The sequence below is a fragment of the Fukomys damarensis genome, unplaced genomic scaffold (assembly GCF_012274545.1).
Source record: "Fukomys damarensis isolate Sample0158 unplaced genomic scaffold, DMR_v1.0_HiC HiC_scaffold_30, whole genome shotgun sequence".
NCBI lineage: Eukaryota > Metazoa > Chordata > Mammalia > Rodentia > Bathyergidae > Fukomys > Fukomys damarensis.
In genome coordinates this window covers 11,091,605-11,116,386 of record NW_022900942.1, presented here as the reverse complement: position 1 = coordinate 11,116,386, position 24,782 = coordinate 11,091,605, and the positions used below count along the sequence as shown (strand labels likewise).

The window sequence follows — 24,782 nt, the reverse complement described above, 5'->3', positions numbered from 1 at the left end:
TGATATGTCTATAATCTGTCATTAATCTTATTTTGTGAGTTTTTATCATGTTATAGTTTGTTTCTAGTGAGTTGATTGGAGACTTGTATATCTTGCATCTCTATTTTTTATCATATAGTATATGTTTATATTAAATGTTTTAATGTCCTTTTCTGCTTATTTTAACATCTTTGTTTGTACTTTAGTTTCAGCTGAGTGAGCTTTCTCCTTATTGGTCCTATTTTCCTGCTTTGTATAGGTGGTAGCTTTTTCAATGGATTCTGAACCCCATTAATTTTACTTTGTTGCCTTTCATTTTGTATTCCTTTACAAATTTGTTATTAGTGAATACTTATAGAGAACAGTGGGTCTCGTTTTGGCATGTTTATACACGCATATAACATATTTTGAAGTTTTCACTCCTATCTCCTCTCCCAATTTCCTTCCACTTGTCTGTTTCCTTAGTAAATATAATTGAGCTTTATTCTGGGGTGCAGTAAATTTACTTGAGAAAAGTACTTTGTTTTTGTGCCTTTCTTTGAAGCAAGACTGGAACATCTCAGTCTTGAGCTTATTTCCTCTCTAAGGAGAGCTTTTCTGTGTGCCTGAGATTCCTCAGATCTCTGAAGTCTGGCTAAGAGGAACCTCTCTGTGGCCCTGAACCATTTTCTCTGACCTTTTATGGTTTGTTTGTCTTGTTACCCTTTTTTTGTGTATCTTCCTATTCCTGTGCCTTGGTCTTGTAACTGAGGCCCTCCATAATCTTCCCAGTGCCTTTTCTGAGTGGGGCATTCCACTCCTATGTGTCTTCTGTGTTCTTTCTCTCCTCCACTCACGGGTCTGCTCATGTGAACCTATTGCTCCCTTCTCTTTTCTCTGTCTGACAATTGTTTCTTGGTATCACTGTCTTTGCATGATTTCCTGTGTTTCATAAATTGGTATTTCATAAATTTTGTTCATTGTTTGGAATATTTCAAGTGGAAGATTAAAATGATCTCCACTACTCCATTTTCTAAATCAGTCAGGATTCACTCCAGCATCTTGAATCACTATGACATTTGCATATATTTCTGTATATATATATGTGTGTGTGTGTATTTGTGTGAGTATGGTTGTGCAAATTAAGCTAAAGTATTTATTTAAAGAATTTGATTTTTATAGAACTTTGGGGACTTTTAAAATGTCTGTATCATACATTGTGATCATGTCTTATTTGGAGCTTGAAATCCACAAGGGCAGTTAATTGGAGAGTGAGGAAGAAGGTGATGAACAAGAATGTATGGAACTCACCAGAATAAGATGTACTAAAGACTCTCATAATGGACCTGCAGGTTTCTTCAGACATGGGATTTCTTTTTAAATTGCTTAAACTTACTCAGACAGGTGCAGTCTTGTCTTATGATCTAGTAAGATGGTATATGTGATAGCTTGTGTGAGCTGTTGGCTCCCATGTCCTCTATCTCTTTCATTTAGGACTTTCTCTTTTGACCTTCCCTGATCTGGTGCAGCCATCCATAGAGGTGAGAAATAAAATATTACTTATAATTTATAAAGGTAGTGTTGTTTTCAAAATCTCAAATCTCGAAAAACTCTCTTATTTCAATTTGTGTATATAGTTTACTGTATAATATATAATCATAGGAAAGAAATTCAGCCAGAACTCTGAACAATTAACATTTCTGCATCTCTCTTATATAACCTTAAATTGATGTTAATGACAGTATTCTCTCTTCTTCCCTACTTTTCTGACCCCTCTTTTTCATTTTTGAAATGCTGCCTTGTCATTATATTGCCAAGGGTGGCCTTGAACTTGTGGTTCCTCACCTTCCAAGTATGTGGCATTACAGATGCATACCATGGTTCCAGCTCATTTTTCTCACTTTGAATGGAGATTCTAGTTGTATATTTGTTATAGTTATGATTTTATACCTGATAATCCATGTTAAAAGTTTTTTTTTTACTTTAATTGGCACATAGTATTCTCACTAAAATGGTCAGTTTCATTACTACTCATTTTTAAACTCTTGTATATATGATTGCTTTTATTATTATGTAGGATGTGATTAATATTTGGAATTCTACAATATATTGTTAAGGTCTTGGTATATTTTTAACAGCCCTGAGATTAAGGACGATTTTCATATGGGCCATCATTAAGTAAAAATGGAATTAACCTTTTAATGACTACCACCTTGCTGAATGCCTTCTTTTCCTCATTTTTATGGTGTAAGAAATTGTGTACACCTGTGTGTTTATATGTGTGTTTATGTCTTGTATGTTTGTATGTATTGAACTATGACCTCCAAATTCTTGGAAGAATTTTTCAGATTACTATAGCTAAAATTTTAAAATCTAAAAGTGCACCCCCCCCACGTACACAGAATGCTTATTCTTGGGAGAAGTATGAAACAGAAAAGTTTTTGTTTATAATGAATTGCAAAATTTTTCCAACTATTCATTTCATGGGTAGTTTTTATAAATACAGGGGCATTCTTTGCATAGGGCAGCCGAATCATCCAGGAAAATAATAATTACACTTTTAAAGTTGTAAAGAATTCTTGGGTACTTTACATTTTGTTATGTTGGTAATTTCTCTTTAAGTTACTTCCTATAAAATTAAAAGGGGACATTTCCAATATGGAGAATTGAAGATGATATGAGATTCCCCAGCAATTATGGCAGTTTTGGTGGAGTGCATCATACTTATAAATAAAAGCATGATAGCAATTATAGAAAGTCTGTTAAACTCCTAAGAAAGAATGAAAGATATAATTATTATGATCAGGAATTGATTTTATAAAGAATTCAGAAATATAATTTTAAGTGTTACTTGACACTGTTAATTTCTGAATTCTGAAGTGAACAGATCTCATGCTGTCATATTTTTCACCTATTAATTTGCAAGATACTATATTTCATAGATTTGAGTACCTTTGCAGTTCAGTTTTTCTTTTTCTTTTTCTTTTAAATTGAATTTATTGGTGCATTCTAGGTAGACAGTACAGTTCCATTCATTACTGGGATCTTGTACCTTCACATGCCAGGTCTTGGTTCTCATTTTTTCCCCTTGTCCCCACCCTCCCTTCACTCCCTCCTCCTCTCCACACCTTCAAACACTTTAATTCCATTTTTTCATTTTCTCTTATTTTTCTCCTTTTCCCTTATTCCCCTTTCCCTATCCTTCTCACTGTCTCTACACCTTTGGTCCTTTTCTTCCTATTTCACAGCATTTCAGTTTTTCTGTGTCACTTAATATTCTCATTAGTAAGTATGAGAAACGATTGGGAAAAAAATCATTGTTGATGTCACGGTCAACAATATAATGAGATTCTCTACTTATGCATATATTTAGACTGATATGTTTTTTGTTTTATACCTTATATAGGTAAAGTCTTTAGCACTTTGTTTAGGTCTTGGTTCATATTGTGCTGTACAAAATATTTCACAGTTTAATAAGAAATCATAGCATGACCTTCATTTCTTAACATTTTTGAAAATAGAACACCTATTTTATCTTTATTGTTTATATTCTATTGAATGCAACCTACTCAGTTGGCTGTTGTTTTAGAAGTGAATATCATTGTTATACTTATTTTTAAATAATTCTTTATATCATATTTTGTTTATTTTTGTCTATAATCTGTTTCACAAATCACATGGTATTTTGTTTTAAAATATTACTTGTATTTTCGAAACCCCATGAATACTTCTAAATCTCTCTTCTATATCAGTTGCTAGATTTGTCATTTATCAGTTTGGCAAATTTGTGTTCATTTAAAAATGTAGTTCACATCATCTAATGAGTTAATTTTTGAACACTTTCTGTAGTATTTTCTTTTTTATTATTTTGCATGAAGCTGTAATCTTTCTTTAGTCAGGAGGTTGAAATGTTGGAGAGAGCTCTGCATAAAGGTCACCAGGCATGAATCCTGCTTTTGCATTTTCAGCTACTTTACCACATTTTCTTGAAAAAGTCAAAGTCACTTATCTTGTCTGAGCCCATTTCCCTCCTCTCTCAGGTTGAACTGATAACATAGGTGCTATATACTCATGTGGTTTTGAGGAACTATTGAGACAAAAACTCTGTGGAAACTCTAAAGCACCATACTATTTTTGTGCTTATTAAATTAAAAATGTTACTTAGTGTTGAAAAACAAAGTCTGTAAACTGTGTAAATAAAATCCCATATCAGTGAATGTGGATACCTTTAGTTTATATGTATCTGTGTGGATACATGTCAGAATGCACAATTACAAATAATCACACATAAATGAGATTATATTGTGTGCAATATTTTTGTTCTTTTAAAATGTAATAGATCATAAACAGTTTTCATTACTGTGTATTATTCTACCACAATTGTGCCACTGTTATTGAATATTTAGTTGCTTTCATGTTTTAGTTAGAAAGTTGCTTTTTTTGTTCCTATCATTTCAGATTCTCTTTTGAGGTATTTTCCTAAATTTGAAATAACTTGTTCAGAACATTTTTGAGTGCTATTATTTTCTTACAGTATTTGGTGTTTTATTCAGTTTAGAAAGAAATATAAAAGGTTTATAAGAAGAGGCACTGTATGCATATATTGGTTAAAGATTACATGCTGGTGGTATGTGGTATGAATTGCAGTGTAGAGCACCTTGATAGTGTGGCACTTGATCATAATGGCTTGAAGTAAAGTAGAAATTTGAGAAAGATAATGTCTTAGGAAAAATTGGAAAGAAACAGTTGATGACTTACAAACATGAGGATAAGATTACCGAATTGAAAAGATGGTGCAATTGATAGGCTTAGGAAGTCTACAAGACTTCATTAGCAAGGAAAGAGCATGACTGAGTGTTGGACATGTTCTGTCATATCAATTCAAACAAGAAAAATTGCTCTGGAAGCCCATGGGTAGAGATACATATTTTAGGGTCATCCACAAAGAGATTATATTTGTAGCCCAGGAAAAGAATTTTACCTGTGAAATAAGAATATTTATGAAAAAAAGTATCATTCTTAGAGGATGAGATGAAGATCAAGAATTTCCAGTAGTTAGCTGCGAGTAGCTGCACATGTCTGTAATTGCAGCACTTGAGAGGCTGAGGCAGGAGGAAGGATTGCTATCAGTTTGAGGCCAGCTTGGGCTAAATAGTGAGCAAGTTCAACACCAGTTGGAATTACTTAGTGAGATCATGTGTGGAAAAAAAAAAAAAGAATTGATAGTTAATAGCAGAAAGTGATCAGAAATGGACCGCTGTTAAGTCAAGTTATTATAGTTTAAGAAAATAGTAATACATAGTGCATTTACACTTAGAATGTTTTTGTAGTATAGATAAAATTGGATGAATTTATGGGAATGTGTTTGCATATGGAACTGCCTTGCCTTTTGGAGACTTTATGGATGACTGCCTTTGCTCTTTTCAGCTTCTTAAGGCACCTGCATTCTTTAGTTCATGGCTGTTACTAATGATTAATCTGCAGTGTAGTAATATTAAGAGGATGGGACATTTGGAAGCTGATTTGATCCTGAGGGTTCTTATGAGTGGGATTAGTGCCTTTTTATAAGGGACTTAAGGGAACATAGTTGTGCCTTCTGTCATGTGAGAACACATAGCAAGTGCCATCTATAAGGAATGTGTCGTCATCAGACACTGAATCCTCTGGCTCCTTTGTTCTGGACCTCCTTGCTTCCACAACTATGTGCATTTTTTCCCCATTCTTTTTAAAATTACTTAGTAGTTAAAGCTATTTTGTCATAGCACCCTAAACTAAGATAAGTGTTTTCTAAATTGTGCCCTGATGTTCTATTATATTCATATGCATTTGCTATGACAAAAGTATTTAGGGGTTCAATTCAATAAGCTTAGAAAATATATTCATATATCTTCTCACTCCTTGGGACTTACAGTATATATTAACATATGTGACTGGGAAATCAGTTTTCCTCTTATAACACATTTGTATGTGTGATTATTCTTTGCTCGTTGCTTCTGCATAATTTTGGAGTGCTTTTTATCCACCTTATACCTTTATGAGTGATACAAGCAGGTATAGGTATTTGATTTGTTCATGAGGAGTATTTTTGTCTGAAGTGCATATTTGTTAGATTTTTGCACCTGGATGTTCTAGGTAATCTTACATACATGAGCTGAAATTCCATTTCAGCTGTTATGCATCCCCACATACAACCAAGAGAGATGAAAGTTTTTTGGAGCGACAAGCCTTCAGCTGAGCATCTGTCTATTCCTAGATGTCACTGACTCTCTCCACAAGGTTTAATGAGAGCAGTGCTAGTGTGTTAGTATCCATCTCCTGTATTCTACCCCCCATGCTCCATATACTTGTAGAATTATTTTCTTTAAATCTCCCAAAACTCCTATAAAGTATTTTTTGGTCATTTTTTTCTGAAGGAACTGAGATTGTACTTAATGTCCTGAATGATACCTAGTAGAATGACAGAGCCAGGATGTCACCTACTATTTTTCTGCTGTCTCAGTCATGCTGTCCTCTTATACTTGGACTCATACTTTTAATGGGGTGACAGATGAAAGTGGAAGGGTAGGGGAAAGGAAATAAGGGAAAAGAAAAAAATATGAGGAAAAGAAAAAATGTAAATAAAATTTTTGTAAATAGGAAAGGGAGAAGGGGGTGAAGGGAGGGCAAGGTATGGGGAAAAAATGAGAACCAAGACCTGCCATGTAAAGGTACATGTTCCCAATGATGAGTGTAACTGTACTGTATACCTAAAATGTACCAGTAAACTCAATGGTGGGGGGAGATGTGCCTCTGAACCGCAGTATGAGAAATTAGTGTAGGTAGAAGTAGAAGGCTAGAAGTTCTTCTGGTGTTAAATACTTTGGTTTTTCTATTTATCCAGTAGCCTTTGCCAGATAATCTTGCTGTCTATTGGCTTTTTTACTATTCTCTTTATCACAGTTTAAAAAGTGTCAATTATGTGATTATGTAGATCAGTCAGCTTTTCACTCATGACATTTGTGTTCTGCCCAACACTTGGGGATGTGTTTGACATTGTTATAGAAGAGGAATGTTTGGGAAATATGTGTAGATAGTGACTGGGTGATCAGTAGGGTTGTAGGGATAAGGGATTTTGTCATTTGTATTTTCAAATATAGTAATACACATATAGATGAACTTCTAAGAGCAAATACTTTAACCTTTGTGGTCGATTCACTTTTTCATCAGAAAATTTCCATGTAGTTAGAGGGAATATCCCTTACTCCTTCCTGTGAGGTACAGCTGACTTTATGAAAAAGACGGGGAATGGAAATAAAGGCAGCTAAATCTCAGAGGGCATCCTACTGCAATGTTACCTTACTGCCTGTGCCAAGGGAGAAATGGCTTATCCACACTTTACTTGTGGCTGCTGTACATGCGCACTGCCTTCCTCTCAGGTGTGAGGAGATGCTAGCATCTCGTAGCTCTGGAATTTTGTTCCTTCTCACATTTGTTGTTCTATATTTATGATATTGTATTTTATTTACTTTAATAGATTAGTTAGATAACTGTTTATAACTCTTAAATTGAAATACTTTTTAAAAATTGAACTAATTTTAGTGTTAAAGCCTAAACAACTAAAAGAAGAAAAATTTAATCATATAGTATATGGTGATTATTTTGAAATAAATATTAAAGTAAGAATTGTTAATTTTTTGGAAAGTAGAATGTAAATGTTGCTATTGTATTACTCTTTTGACATCAAACTCCATTTTAAGTGATGCTATTTCAAGCAGTTAAAAATAATTGCAAATTGATCAACCAATTATAGTTTTAAACTTTAAAAAATATGTTTAAGGGTGCTTCTTCAGATGGCTGGGCTCTTGGCAGAGGAATAGGTTCAATAAATACATTTCTAAGCTGGGTCCTACCCTGAGTCAGAAGAATCAGCCTCCTTGGTTGTTTGTTTCTTGAATGACCATTATGATTTATTATTGAACATTTCTTTAAAATCAGCTCATTCCCTCCCAAGCCAAACACTGAACTTTTCTTTGACCCCTCTCTGTCAGACCTCACATCCAGTGCATATGGAATTGGTTGGGTTTAGTTACAAACACAACTTCCACCTCTGTTAAGTTCTCTTCTCCATTGCCCTGTTTTCTTGGCTTTATTACAAGAGACACTTAGGTGAACTATCTCTTTCTGTCCCGCCAGAGGGGTCCTATTCAAATGTAAGTAGGAAGAGTCACTTCTCAGTTCAGATGCCCATGATGGCTTTTCTTGTCAGAATAAAAGCTATGGCTGCTAAGTAGAAATATGACTCTTACCTACAGGCCGGCTCTCTGTCTCCCTCTCCTCTTCCTGTCACTCTTCTCTGTCTTTCCCTTCTCTCCTGTCACCTCTCTTTGAATTACTTTCCTCCTTACACTGCTACAGCTCCATGCTTCCAGACTACAGTGATGTGGTTCACTTGCCCCACCTGCAGGTGTGTGTGTTGCCCTTCCTCCTGCTGAGATCCCTGTTCTTCGTTTATTTCCGTAGCTAGCACCTTTCCCCTCATTGACACGTCACATTCTAGGGCCTTAGTATAGTAGAATTCCAGTTGCCCACTGACATTTTAAAATCTCCTCCTCTATTTCATTTTTTCTTCTATTAAATTGCCACTATTTAGCATTCTTATATTTTTTTCCCCCTTGTTCCTTGTGTCCCTTTGTATTTTTTATGTTACCTGAGAGTAGGTTCTCTTGTTTGTTCACATGTGCACCAGGGCTACCTAGAATTGTTCATTGGATAATATCAAATTCTTAATTAGTTTGTGACTCGTATGGGTACATGAATCATTTGCGGAAACTATGAAGGAGCAGTGCTGCAGGTATACTTGATCATTGTAGCATGAAAGCTCCAAGAACACAATGCTTTGATGGTCTAATTGTCCATTTAGGTACAGAATCCACTCATGGCTATCACATAGAAAGTGATGAATCAGTATGCTGAGAGAGAAGGAAAATATAAAGGAATGAATGTTTCATAGGAGCAAGACATTTCAGTTTTATTTTTGTTTTATTGAGTCAAGGTCTCACAGTGTACTTCAGGCTGGTCTTGAACACACTATGTAGTCCAGGCTGGCCTTGAATTCACAGTGATCCTCCTCTCTTAGCCTCCCTAGTGCTGAGACAGGCATGCGCCATCATGCCTGGCTGACATTTCCATTTTGAAATGCTTTTTACTTTCAGGGTTATTTTGTTTGATTTTTGATTTGATTATAAAATTTAAAAATATGTGTGTTAAACTTTAATTTTCAAGGGAACTGAAAGATAGGCTATGTTAAGTAATCACAAATTGCTGGCAATATTATGTTTATATAGGATTTAATTTCATGTTAATCATACTTGGCTTCAATTTGACAAAGGATTATGTTGAGACTTACATACTACCTGTTCTTGACACCAAATATAAAGAATAGTACTTAAGTCAAATTGTAGATGAATACTTTGTATTTTAACAAAATTGAGATGTTTTTGTATTATAAATGTTCCCTATTTTTCTATAATAAAAACAAATGTTGTTTCTCTAAATATTTAGCATTGGCAATATTCAGCAGATGTTAGAATGGTATTTTTTCACCTGTCCCTATTTAATTTGTTTTACTGTGCTACAAAATATTTTGGTTGAATTTTTTAACCTTATATATTTTAATTAATAAAATATTTTTCTATTAAAAACTGTGGGGAGGTTTCTGAGTTAAGATGTCTTAATTTATACTTGGTCATGTAAATAAGCTGTGCTTTTTGTAACTTTGAGTTTTTAACCTTTGCTCTTTGCTGTTAGCTTTATGTTTATTTAATTATAGTAAAATGGAGGACAGTAGGGAAGTTATGATTTAAGTGGACTGTTATCATTACTGTATTCTTTTTTTAAGGAAATGAAAAATGTTATTTATTTTGCCCAAATCAAGCAGAAACAAATACAGAATAGCTTGTATACTATTATTTTTTGCTCAACATTTCATATTATCACAGTTTGTTTCTTTACATGTATTATCTTTCCATTTTAATGTTTGATTATGTGGCCTGTTATTTATAGTCATAGAGTGTGTATTATTATTGCTAATAAATAAAAAGAAATTAATACTATTATCATTGTATGCAACTATATTGTATGAATGATGAATAGTCATTTAAAAAGCATGTATATTATTTTTGCCTTAGAGCTAAGATTTCCTGTCAGAAAAATAAGCAAAATAGACAATATGAAAAGAGAAGAAGAGAAGCATTCAATATTTTAGAAATTATTTTGTTCTTGGGTTTTGTCACAGGTCTCTTCTGTGACTACGGTACTTATGTTACCCATTTGTGCAAACATGTCCAGATGAATTCAGTGTTTAATGTTAAGAATCTTATAACATGCCAATTTGATTTGTAGCCCTTCATATCATAGACTGCTAATTAAAATCATATTTTTGCATATGTCATGCCTTTCATGTACATATGCAAATAGATTCTGTTGCCTTTCAGCTAGTAGTAATTAACTTTATGAAGGACAGCTGTAATACATAATTAACAAAAATGTTTGCAAGCCCTTTTGCACTGAAAGTTACAACAGTAAATTTTTTTTCCACTTACCAAGAGAGCCATTTTAGTCTGATATTTCTGAATGAGATCTGAATTGTTTTAAATAATCACATGATGTAATTAAATTGATGTTGTACCATGTTCAGTGGAAGAATGGTACACGATGTACTGTTTGCTGATTTCTGTCCATTTTGTTTCATATTTATGTCAGCAGTATTGAATTAAAGTAAGCTGATTTGTGTGTAAAATAAGGTAGTATGTCAGGTAATACTTTTTGTTTGTTTTAGTTATTGATATTTCCTTGGCACTAAAGCAGAATTTTTTTAAAACTACAGATGCAGTAAACATTTATATCATTTTTAAAAACTTGTCTTCAAATCATTTCCCTGTTTTTAAGGAAGCTTCATGGAAGCTATTCATTTACTTTTTTATAGTTCTTTAAATATTTAATAAAATGACATTTTCTCAAATTCATTTCATGATTGAAGTATGAGATGGGCTAGGGGCCAGTGCATGTTATATTAAAGTACTGCTTTATCTTTTATACCACTTGACTGCAGAGTTGTGGCCATTGTTGTGATCTTCCAGTCACTGTCAGTATACTCAAGTAAAAAATTAGTTTAGGTGTAGTAATTTATTTTGCTTTTAAAAAATTATATTTAATCTATACTCTAATATATTTTTATGTATAGAAAGAGTGGTACTGTAATATATTTTTATGCTTTCTTTGTATATAAATATGCAAGCATTTTCCTTAAATATATTGTATACCAATTTATACTGGAGTTTAATTTTAATTCAGTAAACACTTTTATTTATTTTTTAGGGTTGCTTTTGTAATGAAGAAACACTTAAATACTCATCTACTAGGCAAACATGGAGTTGGCACACCAAAAGAAAGGTAATTTCCATCCATATATACATACATGTTTTATTTAACCAATGAAGTTACATATTCATTTTATACTTTGTTTAATAGATCCCTTTAAAAATTTATATGGCTGGGCGTGGTGGCACACGCCTGTAATCCCAGCACTTGGGAGGCTGAGGCAGGAGGATTGCTCTGAGTTTGAGAGCAGCCTGGACTACATAGTTTATTCCAGATCAGTCTCGACTACATAGTGAGACCCTGTCTCAAAAAAAACAAAAAAACAAAACAACAACAACAACAAAAAATTTATATGAAGTCAGTTCATTTTGTTTTGCTATTGGTGGTACTTTTGTTGCTGAATATCATATTGGATGTCATTTTCTAAGAAAATTGTAATGGGACATATTAATTTTAAAAATTATGGTAAAATAGATTTGAGGGCTTTGAAAACATCTTGAAATAGGAGAAGAGTCAAATTGGAAAAATTGGCTTCTGTCACTGCATTAGTACACGCTAAAACAAATACGTAAAACTAAGCCTTGTCTATTTTTTCTGTATTTTTATTTTGAAGTTTTAAAGTAACATTTTAAAATTCTTATTGTAGATTTAAACATTTCTGATATTAAAAAAAGAAATATATCTTCTGTCTTTCTGCAAATAATACTACAGTTGCCATGTCATGAAAAATAACACTACAATTATTATGTCATCAACTGCCAGGTTTTCTTTTTCTTGCTACTGTATCATAATTAGCTTCATCACATAGACTTAATTATATTAAGTGAACTGAAATATAGCAGTGTCAGCTACCAGGTGAGCATGGCTACTTTTGAAAATTTTAAGTCTTTGTAATGTAGAGCTTATTCAGAACTAGTGTGAGCATTGTCACCTTTGTTAAAGAGAGGGTAGAACTTCAGCTTCCCTCAGGTCCTCCTCCAGATAACATCATAATTCTACAGACACTTTTGGAATCTTTGATATTTTAAAAATATGATATTAAAATGTTAGTAATGAAGCAGATTTTACCACTCTGAAATGTGAGGCATTTTCAGCTATATTTGTAAATGTTTGATAGCTGTGTTAAAAAATTTAAAAGCTCTTACTATATTTTGCTTATGAGGAATTTAACTTAACTTTTCTACTGAAGGAGTATTAGTTTTCTTAACATTATAATGTGAACTTAAGACTTTACACTGTGTCAAAATGCTGAACTAGATATGCCTCCTTTGGGTTTCCTATACTTTTCTTTGTATCATCCAATGTAATAATTATAGCTAGAATGAATGCATTGCATATATCATGTAAGAATTGTTAATTAATTGAATCTTGAAATTGTAAAAAAAATCCAATATTTTTAAAGAATAATTTGAGACTTGTCAATGAAATGGTTTATATGTGTTTAAGTGAAAACAAAGCATAATTTTACTTAGTATGTTTCTTTTGCATTCACATGCATATCTCAGTTAACCATTTATGACCTTATTAAGCAATATATTATTATTCCCACTTTATAGATCGAAGGAATAAGAACAATAAAGATACAGTAACAAAGTATTCAGAATCTCATAACTAGTAAATATTATTACCTTTGGAACTGGAAACATTATTGGTGTTTTCTGACTAGTTGCAAAATAATTTCAATAAATAATCTGGATAAGCTAATAGCAAGGAAACATTTCTCTATCTTGAAATAGTATATATTTTGACCCAAAGTATATCATTTTGCTTTTTATTTAAAATTAAATATACAGTGGACCCTTGAATTACAAACTCAATTCATTCGTGAAGGCTGGTTGTAACTTAGTTTGGTCAATTGAAGGCTCAGACTGCTGTACACAGCCTTTAAAGCCTCTCGCCTATATTCAGGCAGATCTCAATGTCCATAGAGAGACATTGGTCCAGCATTTTTCAATTAACCTCTCACAGAAAAGGATATTGTAATGTTCCTTCTGGAACTCTTTAAGGGTTAAATCTGTATATGAGACCATCTGGAAGCTCTAGCAGCTGGCATTCGGGTCATACCTCAAGACTTTGGTCCTAAGTTGAAACTAAAATTCCGGTCAAAACCCATGTTGTTCATATGTTAGGCCAGTCATAACTCGAGGTTCCACTGTATTTGATGTTTCTACATATTGTTTTGTATCTAGATTAGAATCTCATACTAATAATTCATCTCCATATTTCATCTCTGTATCTATGTCTATATAGCTATATCTATACATGCTTTTTGTACCTATATATCTATATGTGCACACATATGCACAACTGTATATAATACATTGACACACACATACTTTAAAATATAGTAGATATTCCCTTATGATGTGAGTTTGAAAAAATCACAGATTTTTCACATAAAATAATAGGTATTCTCTGTATTATGACGTGAGTCTGAAAATCACACAAATTTTTTAATTTACCTTTTTATTAGCACCTAAACCACTTTGCTTTTCTTTTACTTGTTTCACTTAAAAGTACATAAAAGGAGTTGATAAAAAAGCAGAAGCTATAAAATTTGTTAGCTTTCCACTACTTTGACAAAAATATCTAAAATTATCACCTTAAGATTAAGAAAAGTTTATTTTGACTCATGGTTTCAGAAATTTCAGCCCATGGTTGTTTAGCCCTGCTGCTTTGGGGCTCTGGTGGTACAGTACTTCATGGGTGTGATGGAGGAGGGCTATCTACCTCACAGCATCTTAGAAGAGAAAGACAGGGAGAGGCCAGAGTTCTAATCTTCTCCCCAAGAGTGTATTCCCAGTGACTTACTGTCCTCCCACTAGATCAATATCTTAAAGTTTCTAATATCCCTCATATAGTGGCATAGGCTGGTAACCACACACTTACCACTTAGGTCCTTGGAGAACATTGCAGATCTAAACTATAGCAGAAGAATTGAATGGCTTTTTCCACTATCAGATAATGCAAGCTTTTGTCTGACACTGACACTACTTTTGTCCTAAAATCAGGAATTCAGTTTCAGATTAGAAACCCCACCATCTTCTGAATCATTACCTTTTAACTATTGTAAGTGGCAATGTTCAACCTAAACCAACTATCTTTATTTTTCCTACTAAAAATTCTTTGTTTCAGATGTATTTGTACAGTCTATTTATTTGACGCTCTTATTACATAGAAATACTGAATCAGAATGCCAGGAGTTCAATTGCAATATTATCCTCCAATATACATCTATAGCTGGAGAGGCCACAATTTAAGTGCTATAAACTAGAACAAGAAATGCTAAAAGGCTCCTTCTTCCTTTATTTTAATGGTTCTAGGAAGCAAGGAAACTATCAGCATGCTGAATCCTAAGTTTGGATATAACTGTTACCTGAATTAAGTTAAACATATTTCTACCTATTTGAAACATTAATGCCTTGGCAATAATTTTGCAAGCTTGCTGTACTTTAATTTCTCCAGGACAATATAATCAGTTTATTTTTTATGTTTTGAATTTGATTCTCCCCTCTAATGCTTTGCATGGTATAGCAAATAGTAATAGAATTTAGCTAAATAGGCTGTGACAATTAAATTAATAATGCATTTTGTTTGCAGCCATTTAGGCCTTGTGCTTTGACTGATATATATGCAAAAATTATAATTTGTTAAAGCTAAATTCATATAGTTGTACTATAAAGTTTGAGGAACCAATAAATTTTGCCAGTCTGACTAGCATTAGAAACAGAAAACTAAATATTTCAAATATTTTTTGAGGTTCCATGATCTTTTGAATTGATTGCATCTATGAAAAATGTTGTTTTTTGTTCCTAAATTTGCATTAACATTGTAAAAGTGTATACTATAGTATTTTTGAGGCCTTTTACACTTAAATATATTTAAAAAGCTGAATATAGCCACATTCAATTCACATTCCAAAATGATAAATGCCAGTTAATTTGCAAGTTCACTCTAAAGTATTCTTTAGATAAGTAATACTCTCCTAAAGTGAACCAAAGTATTTTTATCACTCTTTGAATTTACTCAGTAACCTACGAAAAGGAGCTTATCCTCAATTATCACAATTGGATTAGGTATATCAAGTGAATCATCTGTGAATGCTAGTTGCATGTTATAGTGGAAATGGGTGACATATGTGGTCTATAGTCTTATACATTGCCTGGATTCAGCTGGGTTTTGGATAACTGTAAATAGGAGGAGGGAAATGGCATTTTCAGAGTTTCCCCTTTGACACATCACTTTCTGATGTGTACATGTACAGGGGCAGGGAATACCATCAGGAAATATCTTTCAGTAGCATCTTAGGAAGACTGGTTTAGTCTTGGAACCACTGTATCATAGAGGATTTTACATTAAATACTGCATCATAAAGTGAAGTGTGAACATTAAATAATTTCACAACCAAAGGAAATATACCTGTGCCTTTATTAGTAAAAGTGCATATCAAATCTAGGTATATTTTCAGTGAAGCAGTGTTTGGAGCCATCTTCTCATGTGATTGCCCTCAGCTAGAGCCTTATTTTCAGCACAGCTGACACCAAGAGGAAGAAATCTAACCCCTAAAATTTGTGATGGCTTCTCATTTTTTCTCAGACACTTAGAATGTGGAGTCAGCTGTTCTCCTTTTCACAGATAGATCCTTTGGTTCTATGGATAATTAATATCTCTCACCCACCTTCTTCTTTTTGGGATGAGAATACCAGCAGCTCTGGTGATTGTTCCAGTTTTCTTTAAGGCACTGATGTTGGACATGACATCATATAAGATTTTTGGAGTGTCTCCCTTCCTTCCTTTCTTTTCTCAAAGAGTTTGTGCATTAAAATTGTATAAAAACTTCATTGTTTTGTGTTTCTCATGTTTAGGTATAATATTCACCCTCAGAACATTAAAATATATAAAACAAATATTCCTGAGAAAAGCATGTATACATATAAAAGTTTCCAATTTACCAACATTTGTGTGAGAAACTTTCATAGATAAGAACAGACTTTACATTTGATTTTTTTAATGCTTCACATTGTGTTTGTGTCAGCATGTATAAGACTCACTTTGTTGGGCTTATAAACAAATCTGACTTATAAATGAATCTGACTTTTGAACATTCTTCTGGAAAGGAACTCATTCATAAATTAGGGACTTACTGTACTTGCCTAGGTGGTTTCTAAACTTGTATCAAGAGTACTATGTTTTTTTAGAAACATATTCTGACACTTAAAAAAGAAATTATACATTTTACAGAAATCTTGAATGAGATATAGTGGACTAGACTAATTTTTTTAATACTAGAAAAATTCTGTTCACAGTGTATGATTTAACTCCTATTAAGTTACAGTTTTATTGGCCATTTTAAAGACATACCTTGCTTTGTATTAAGTTGTTCTACATTTCATGTTCCAAGGCTTCAGGCTTTTCTCATCACCCCCTACTTATTGATCTCATTTCTTCCTTGCCACCACAATTTTGAACTTTTTTTTTTCTCTCTCTTTTCTCCTATGAGGGATAATTTAGGGAATATAATGCATTTATATGCTTCTGTCTGGTTCACGTCAGCTCATCAGTAGTGTTATTATTTTAAGAAAATTTCTTTCTGTATTTTACTAGCTTTAACCAATAATTTATTAAGTTAGATGTTGAGAAGAGTTACATTTTCCACCAAAGCTATTCTGCCAAGATTTGGGAAGTATTTCTAAATTACACTAATAATTTATATGTTCTGTGGTTGATTTGTGATCAGTATGTTGCCACTGAAATACATATTTTCTAACATCTATTTGGTACGTGTTTCAGGTGAAAGTTATGAAAAGTATTTGTGGTATAGAATTTTGTGACTTTGGATAATGCCACAGTTCTGTGTTTCAGCTTAGCCTGGCATGGATTTCTTACCTCTCAGCAAACAATGCTAGGCATACTCCTGCATGAATGCATAGTTAAGCCCTGTGGAAAATCTGGATTCCATATATTAGACAACTATTTTTCCTAAATACATGCTCACCCTACTCATTTCTGTATATGTGTTTGGTTATCTTTCAGTCATTCCTTTTATTAGACCAAGCCAATTTACTGTGGTTTTTTTTCCCTCAAATGTAACCCTACCAATTTTATACTTAATTATTATGATTAATTAATGGTTTAAGAAAGAATCTTATAAAACTCATCTTTAATGTAAATGTAGTATTTGAGATACTGTCCATGACAATATGTTGTATCTTGCTTGCAATACTCAGGGAAGTGACTTCTTTCTGGTCTTTATTCTAGGAAGTTGTGCTTTTCTGTAACAATTTGTCATTTTAGTCTTGGGTACTAGCGAATCATGTATATAATTGAGTTTTCCTCTTTATGTTTACTGCTGGGAAGCTCAGGGCCAAAATTGTGATCCATCTCCTGCAAGTGGGAAGGACTTCAGGGAATGTGTTTTATTTACTACTGTTATTTCGTTTCATCTTTTTTTCCCTTATGGGGAAGTTCCATTTTATGTGAGCGATGTATTTTAACAACCTCACATAAATCAAAGCCCACATAATTCAACAGCAGTTTTGCAATAGTAATTTTTAAAAAGTCAAGTCAATATTTTTCTGAGAGTGCATATATCTTTAGCCACTTGGTTTTGGGGCAGTGTGTTGGGTACTGTGTTGCCCTATAATTAGATACTTTTTAAAAATGTCCCTATCCTGTTGTATGAAAATTTCATACAATTTTGTGATCTGCCTTAGTGGTGCTTTTCATTTCTCAACATTTTCTGTTATTTGCAAGAAAGCTTGCTCCTAAAGCTTGCTGCACAAGTGCAGCTAATAAGTACTCCCCATAAAATTAAGGGAGAGTTAGTTTCATACTTTTTACACTGGGACTTTTGCTCTCTGGATCTATCAAAAATACTGCCTCTTTTCTGTTACATTGATAAAATAATGTATTTATTGCATTAAAATAAATTCTCATTATACTAGATGCAATATTTAACATGTTATCAGGATATGTCATAGAAACTCAAATTTTTTTCTACTTTCTAAGGCTCATTCTTTCATTTTAAGCCAACAGATATCCGTGCAATTTTTTGGCATTTAAATAAACATGGATATTATATGATTCTTATTCTTTAGAAAATATTGGTTATTAGTTATCTATAATATGTCAAAATATTTAGGAGAGGAAAGAAGTAACGCTGCTTGAAGGATTTAATGGAGAATGGTAATATGAACATCTCATTTACTAGTTATTCTTTCTATGGACATTTATGGCAGTAACTACTACTGTGTTTCAAAACTTAGATCGTATGCAATTTTTGAAGGTGACACAACATTTGTTCTGTTTGACCTTTTTCATGTTCATGGGTAGAAGATAAAAAACAAAGAAGAACATATGAATTAACTTATATCTGAGTTCAGTTCCCAAACCTACCTTAAGAAAATAGAGACAATTTTTAGCTCCAAGAATCAAAGAGCAGTAAGTATTCCAGGAAGTGGATGGGAGAGGTGTTTCTTTAAGCTGACATTTAGGACAGCCCTTTGTGAAGAGTCATGTTTTATGTGAAATTTGGCCTAAGAACAGTCCACGGAGCAAGCATATTGAAGGCCTCTGTGAAACATGCCAATGTTTCTTCAGGGACCTTGAATGTGAGGCTTGAGCAGGGAAGATCCCTGATCCCAGAAGTTCATTGTTTTAAGGAATGGTAACCAATGAAAGCATTTCACTGAGGAAGGGTTTGGGAAATGTGAAGATTAGTAAGATTAGGAGCTTGGGTTGGAATGTGGCTGAGGAGGAGCTTGACTGCTGCTGGCTGGTGATCTTTTACTCTGAGCATTAAAAAAAAAAAAACACAAAAAAAACCAATGCAGTTAAGTACTTATTTGGAACTGTATCTGACTGCATGGAAGTCTAGCTCCAGGGAAAGTAGGCAGCTGGGTTGGCACTGTTGAACTCCTCCTTTCCCTGTACTGCTGCCTGGATTCTTCCCTGCTCTGTCTTACATTTAGTTTTCTTCATCCTCTAAGTCATTTCCTCTTACAAATTAGCCTTTTAATAAATTTGTAGAATAACCTATTTCCCTTAGCTTTTACCTGGATCACTTTGGTTCTGCTTGTTCTCCAACCCACCAAAATTCTACCGCTTGTGGTTCCCATTCTGAATCCTTTGTTTCAAGTCTGAACCTAAATCCCTTGTCTTCTTTAAATACTTTTCTTTATTCCTTCAATTTCTCCTTTTGTGTTATATTACTATTGAACATGAAAATAAAGAATGTGTGTGTGTAAGTTAGAAATTTCTTTGTCCTACCACTGACGACCATGATATACTTCTGTATTATAATAATGTTATATTATAGTAATGTTGTCTAATGAGTTTTTAGACATATATATATATACTACTCTGATTATCTTTACAAAAGTGATATATTTTATTTAATTGCCTTTCCTTGTCTTATAAGATAAATTGAATTATGTAGCAGTGTTGAGGTTTATACATTTACTAGTATGAATGTTCCAGTTGATTTTTCATGTAATAATATATTGCTATTTGATGCAGCAGTTTAACTTTCAAGACATTTTCCTTGCTATCTTGTAGTCCAGGAAAGCCCCTCAAATTTTAACAATAAAAATATCTGCTGTTTTCAGTTTTTTAAGAATGTATTGTTTTTCCCTGCTGGAATCTAGGATATTTTTTAGCCATTCTTTTCTTTATTTCACTTAAATTACTTTTAGAGCACTAAGGCTTATACATCTGGACTCTGACTAAAATATGCCTTTAGCTGTTATCTTTAATTCCCAGTCAGTGCCAAAATTAAAGAGAACAAAGACCTATATTTTTTCTACAGCCTTCAATTATGCTTAATATCCAACTTTGATACAGTTTCATTGTACAGTACTAACTTTTTGTGAGAAGTTCTTTATATTCATTATATCTTGGTGCTTGCTTATAAAAGTGAATTAAAAATTCTGTGAAGAATTTTCAGGAAACAGAACCTTTCAGGATTAATTTGTCAAGGGGCATCAAAGTAATTTGACCATACATTTTAACAGATGAGAAACAAAATATTTATATTTTATTGTACCGTAGTGCTATAATAGGGAAAATGAGATTATTCTGTAGATTATTTTCTAAGGCAGGTTATTCCACCTATTCTTAATCTTTGCACTACTTGTATGAGCTACTGTGAGCGTGGAACAAAGCGATTCTTCACGCAACTCATGGTGTTTTCTCACACCTAGACTCACAAGTGAAAGTAGGCTGACATTAATACTCCATATGAAACATCATATTAAAGATCTGCAAAACATCTTTCATAGTTGATCTCGTTTAAAAGAATCATGACCTTACATGATACTTACTAAGATACTAGCACCTCCTCAGGTTGAATCAGGTAAAATAGATATTTAACAGGTCCAAAACAGTCAAGTATTATTAATTTCATATGAATCACCTAATTTTATAGAGAAATTATTTCTAGCATATGATGCCAATATAAATATCTTCTTTTGAGGGAAATATCCACTCTGGCTTTTTTAATTGAAATATATTTTCTTATTTTATACATAATAATTCCTTATGTGGAGCAGGGCATAGTAAGCTCGATATAGGAGGAGGATTAAAGTGGAATGAAAAGACATCTCAGCAGTCTTTGTTTAGTGTTTTATCTCACTGTCCTGCTGAAAGCTACTTCTCCTCATCTTTCAGACCAGGTCAGTGTGTTTGTTCTTTTCAAAGTGTGAATTTTGTCTCATTCTGTAAAGCCATCTCTGTATCTTCATCCTAAATAATCACTTCCTGTTACTTAGAAGATTAATGTACACATTCTCTTTTGTTTTCTTTTTAAAAAGACGTATATTGCTGACTCTAAACTAGTTAGTCCACCCCACCTCCCTGTACTAAGGATTGAACCCAGTCCTAGATAGATTATTTCTTGACAGTATGTTCCTCATTTTTCCTTCTTTGTGCTTTTTAGAGAATGGTGGATATTGAGTAAATTTTGATGGATTTAAGGTGTTAAAATATTCACTGAAAATTTTCTTTCCCATAACTGTTACTTAGTCTAGTTCATGATCTACAGTCACTATATGAAAAGGCTACTGTGAACTAGCATAGTTTTGTGACTTTGCAGGGAACTGTCTTTTAATGAGCCAGCCTCAGTGTGGTTTTCTCCCCTGTGATGCTGAGGATGCATGCATTTCTCCTCCTTTTTGTGCAAGATGAGTAAATGTAATAGAACTTTACAGATATCATATTGCAAATATGGGTGTATACCATTTCATAATTTTAAGAATACTTGTTTTTAAATAAAAGACATTTAAGTACTTTTCTGTTACAAAGATCTAAATATTTTCATTCCTCTTTTTTATGCTAATCTGGAAGAGCAAAACATAATGGAAATAGATTCAATTGAACATGAATGTGAAAGTTTTTTTTTAAAATTAGATCTAAATTTTCTGTAACTGAAATAATAATATCTGCCTTTGAGTGTTGCTGTTGGTTGTTTTCTCATTTCATATTTGTAATTATACCCTATGGCTGTCCCATATATTCTTAGACACTAGATAGGGGCAGACATTTTTATAGTTAGCAGATTACAGTTACAATTTCAAATTGTAAATTTCCTTTTAAAATTGATATCCTTACCTGTTTTTCCATGTTACATTGATAATATGGTAACAGGATTCTGAAGATAATGAAAAATTTTCATGTAACAAATTACCCCAGTGCAATTATTTTTATTAGAATTCATAGTAGTAACATCTTTTAGATATGTATATTTCAAAGATTCTGTGTGGAAAGACAAATGAAATTATCTTTCTTCCTATTTTTCAAATTGATATCTTTATTTTTGGTTTTCTTAGCATCAACTCTACTTTTTAGATGAATCAGACAATAAAAACAAAAACAAAAATGTTACTTGAAAGACAGCCATGTGAACCACTGAGCTTAGCTGCTCAGTGTGGGTCTGGACGAGGGTCCTCCCCAGGTCTGTCATGGAGCAGCTCCGTTTACATTGAACAGAGGCTAAGCATCTCCTTCAGAGTATAGAAAATACTCATTCATCTGTAGAGATCTTTCATTTGTATTATAAGCTATTGACTTTTTCAGATTTAACATTGTAACATTGTTTATGTCTGAATGACAAGAGCACAGTTTAAATTTCTATAGAAATTGAGGTTTGAATTAGGCCTGTTTAGGCCACTGTGTCAGCTCTCTTCTTTGGCTAGCAAGAGCCCAGCACACAAATATCAGAGCACTTTTATTTATTGTGCTCCACTCATCACATGTATGTGCCATTAATTCTAAAGAAGTGAATGAGGCTGGAAATTTAGCTCAGTTGTTCTGCCACCTGCCTTGCATTTGCAAGGACCTGAATTTGATCCCTGGTACAAAAAAAAAAAAAAAGTGAATAAAAATAAAACAGTTTAATAAAAATAATCCAACTTCTGGAGTTGATAATGAAAATAAAATAAAAAAATCAAGACTAATCATTCTTACCTAGAAATAGGGTTTGATAAATTAAAATCTAGAATGTAATTTTCTAGTGTTCTGGTTTGGTAGTAAATTCACAGGTAGTCATATGATTGATTGAATAAAAATAAGATAGTGCCACAAGTGTATCATGGTAACCAAAAATTATTTCTAACTTCGTTTTGTGTGTTGAGAGGCAAGACCATAATTTCCTACTTTCAAATTGTTTACCCCAATGCTTGATGTGTAAACAAAGAATATTTTAATTTAGTCCTCAAGTAGCATAAAAACATTACCATTTAGTGAAAAAGAAAACTTTATTATTCAGATGATGGCTTTTCTGTTAATTAATGGAAAATGTTTGACTTTCAACAAAGTCATTTTTTTGTTTTTTGTTTTTTTGGTACCGGGGATTGAAATCGGGTCCTTGCACTTTCAAGGCAGGCCACCGAACCACTGAGCTAAATCCCTGGCCCCCAAAGTCATTTTTTTGATAATCATTAGTGTTTATTGTAGAATTTATGTGAAATAGCAGTGGTTAACTTGAAAGGCAATGTAGCTCACTTCTCTGAAGAGAATTGTTTGATTTGAGTATTTTAGAAAGATTTTCTCTTTGTATGAAGTTGGGCAGTGGCAGGAACTTGGGAAGCTATGTTTTATGAAAGCATTTTCTTCAAAATAAGAACTTCTTAGAGGAGAAGTACTGGAGTCAACTGATGTTCAGCCTAAAGAAAGTGACTCAACCAGCAGCCGATTCAAGCTCTTAACTTCTGGCTCTACCCCACTTGCTAGGAGTACATGGCCCAGATCAGCCTTGCCTCATAAAGATACTTGATTAGCTCCATTGTTTAAGACATTTAAATCCAAATATAACTGCTGCTAGGTGTGACTTTCAACCAGAAATAATTTTTTTTCTGGAATGCCCCTTGTGCTTAGTTTATTACTGTGATTTATTTTATAGTTGTTTCAGTTTGGATCCTATTTTCATCTGCCTTTTCGGTTGACTTTGATGTAGAAGTGCCATCAGAATGGTAGGACAGTGCAGAATCCTGCCAGCCTGGTTTTATCTTGCTGTCTAGAGAAAGAGTGGCTTCACACATGTACTCTTCTAGCAGACTCCATCGTTTGTCATTGTTTATGTTTTGGTTACAGAGATTGATGTAATTTCAGTTTGGATCCTAGTTTCATCTGCCTTTTCGGTTGACTTTGAAGTAGAAGTGCCGTCAGAATGGTAGGACAGTGCAGAATCCTGCCAGCCTGGTTTCATCTTGCTGTCTAGAGAAAGAGAGTGGCTTCACACATATGTACTCTTCTAGCAGACTCCATCGTTTGTCATTGTTTATGTTTTGGTTACAGAGATTGATGTTACTATATTAAGGAAGTACTGGTATACATTAGTGTGCAGTTTTTTTCTTTACTCACATTGTAGCTTTATTAAGAATTTAGAATATATTTATAGAATTAATAAAGGTCTAAAAGGGTCATTTCATTGTATCAGAAGTATTTTGCCTCCCTTTTTTTTCAGGGAAAGTATATTCTATAGGGCTTTCTAAAGATCTCAATACATAAGTGTTGCAAATTCCAGTGGCTTACTATGTTCAATTTGCCTTAATGCCATATGCTTAATGCAGAATAGTATAGAATCATACAATGCTAGACTTTAAAGGATCTCACATTTCATAGATGTGAAAAGAGTTTCAGAATAAGTTTCCTTTAATCAGACATTTGGTAATTAAAAAATGGTCTGTATCCATATATTTTGTAATATACTTCCATTTTTCTTTGGCAAAATCAAGCACTATGATTTCATAGAAAGAGCTATGTTCTTTCATGAAAGAGTTTTTGGTAAAATGCATATGTAATGTTTAAATATTTTTCAGCACTTTTAATTATAGTAATTGATTGTGAATTATTATCAATGTATTTATGAAACATAAATCCCTTACTCCTTTAAGATGCTCATGATGAAAAGAATATATAAAAAATAGAAACCGAGTATATTTATGTAAATGAATAAAAATGCTTGTTTTTAG

At 33.0% G+C, this 24,782-nt stretch overlaps 1 protein-coding gene across 1 annotated transcript in view; it reads left to right on the top strand.

Annotated features, from left to right (window-relative positions):
* The window catches only part of Znf407 (zinc finger protein 407), a 466,360-nt gene that overhangs the window by 168,060 nt on the left and 273,518 nt on the right, over positions 1-24,782 (top strand). The window contains exon 4 of the mRNA XM_010610665.3: positions 11,314-11,388. Within this exon, the coding sequence (XP_010608967.1) occupies positions 11,314-11,388 (75 nt within the window). The remainder of the gene's footprint in view (positions 1-11,313; positions 11,389-24,782) is intronic.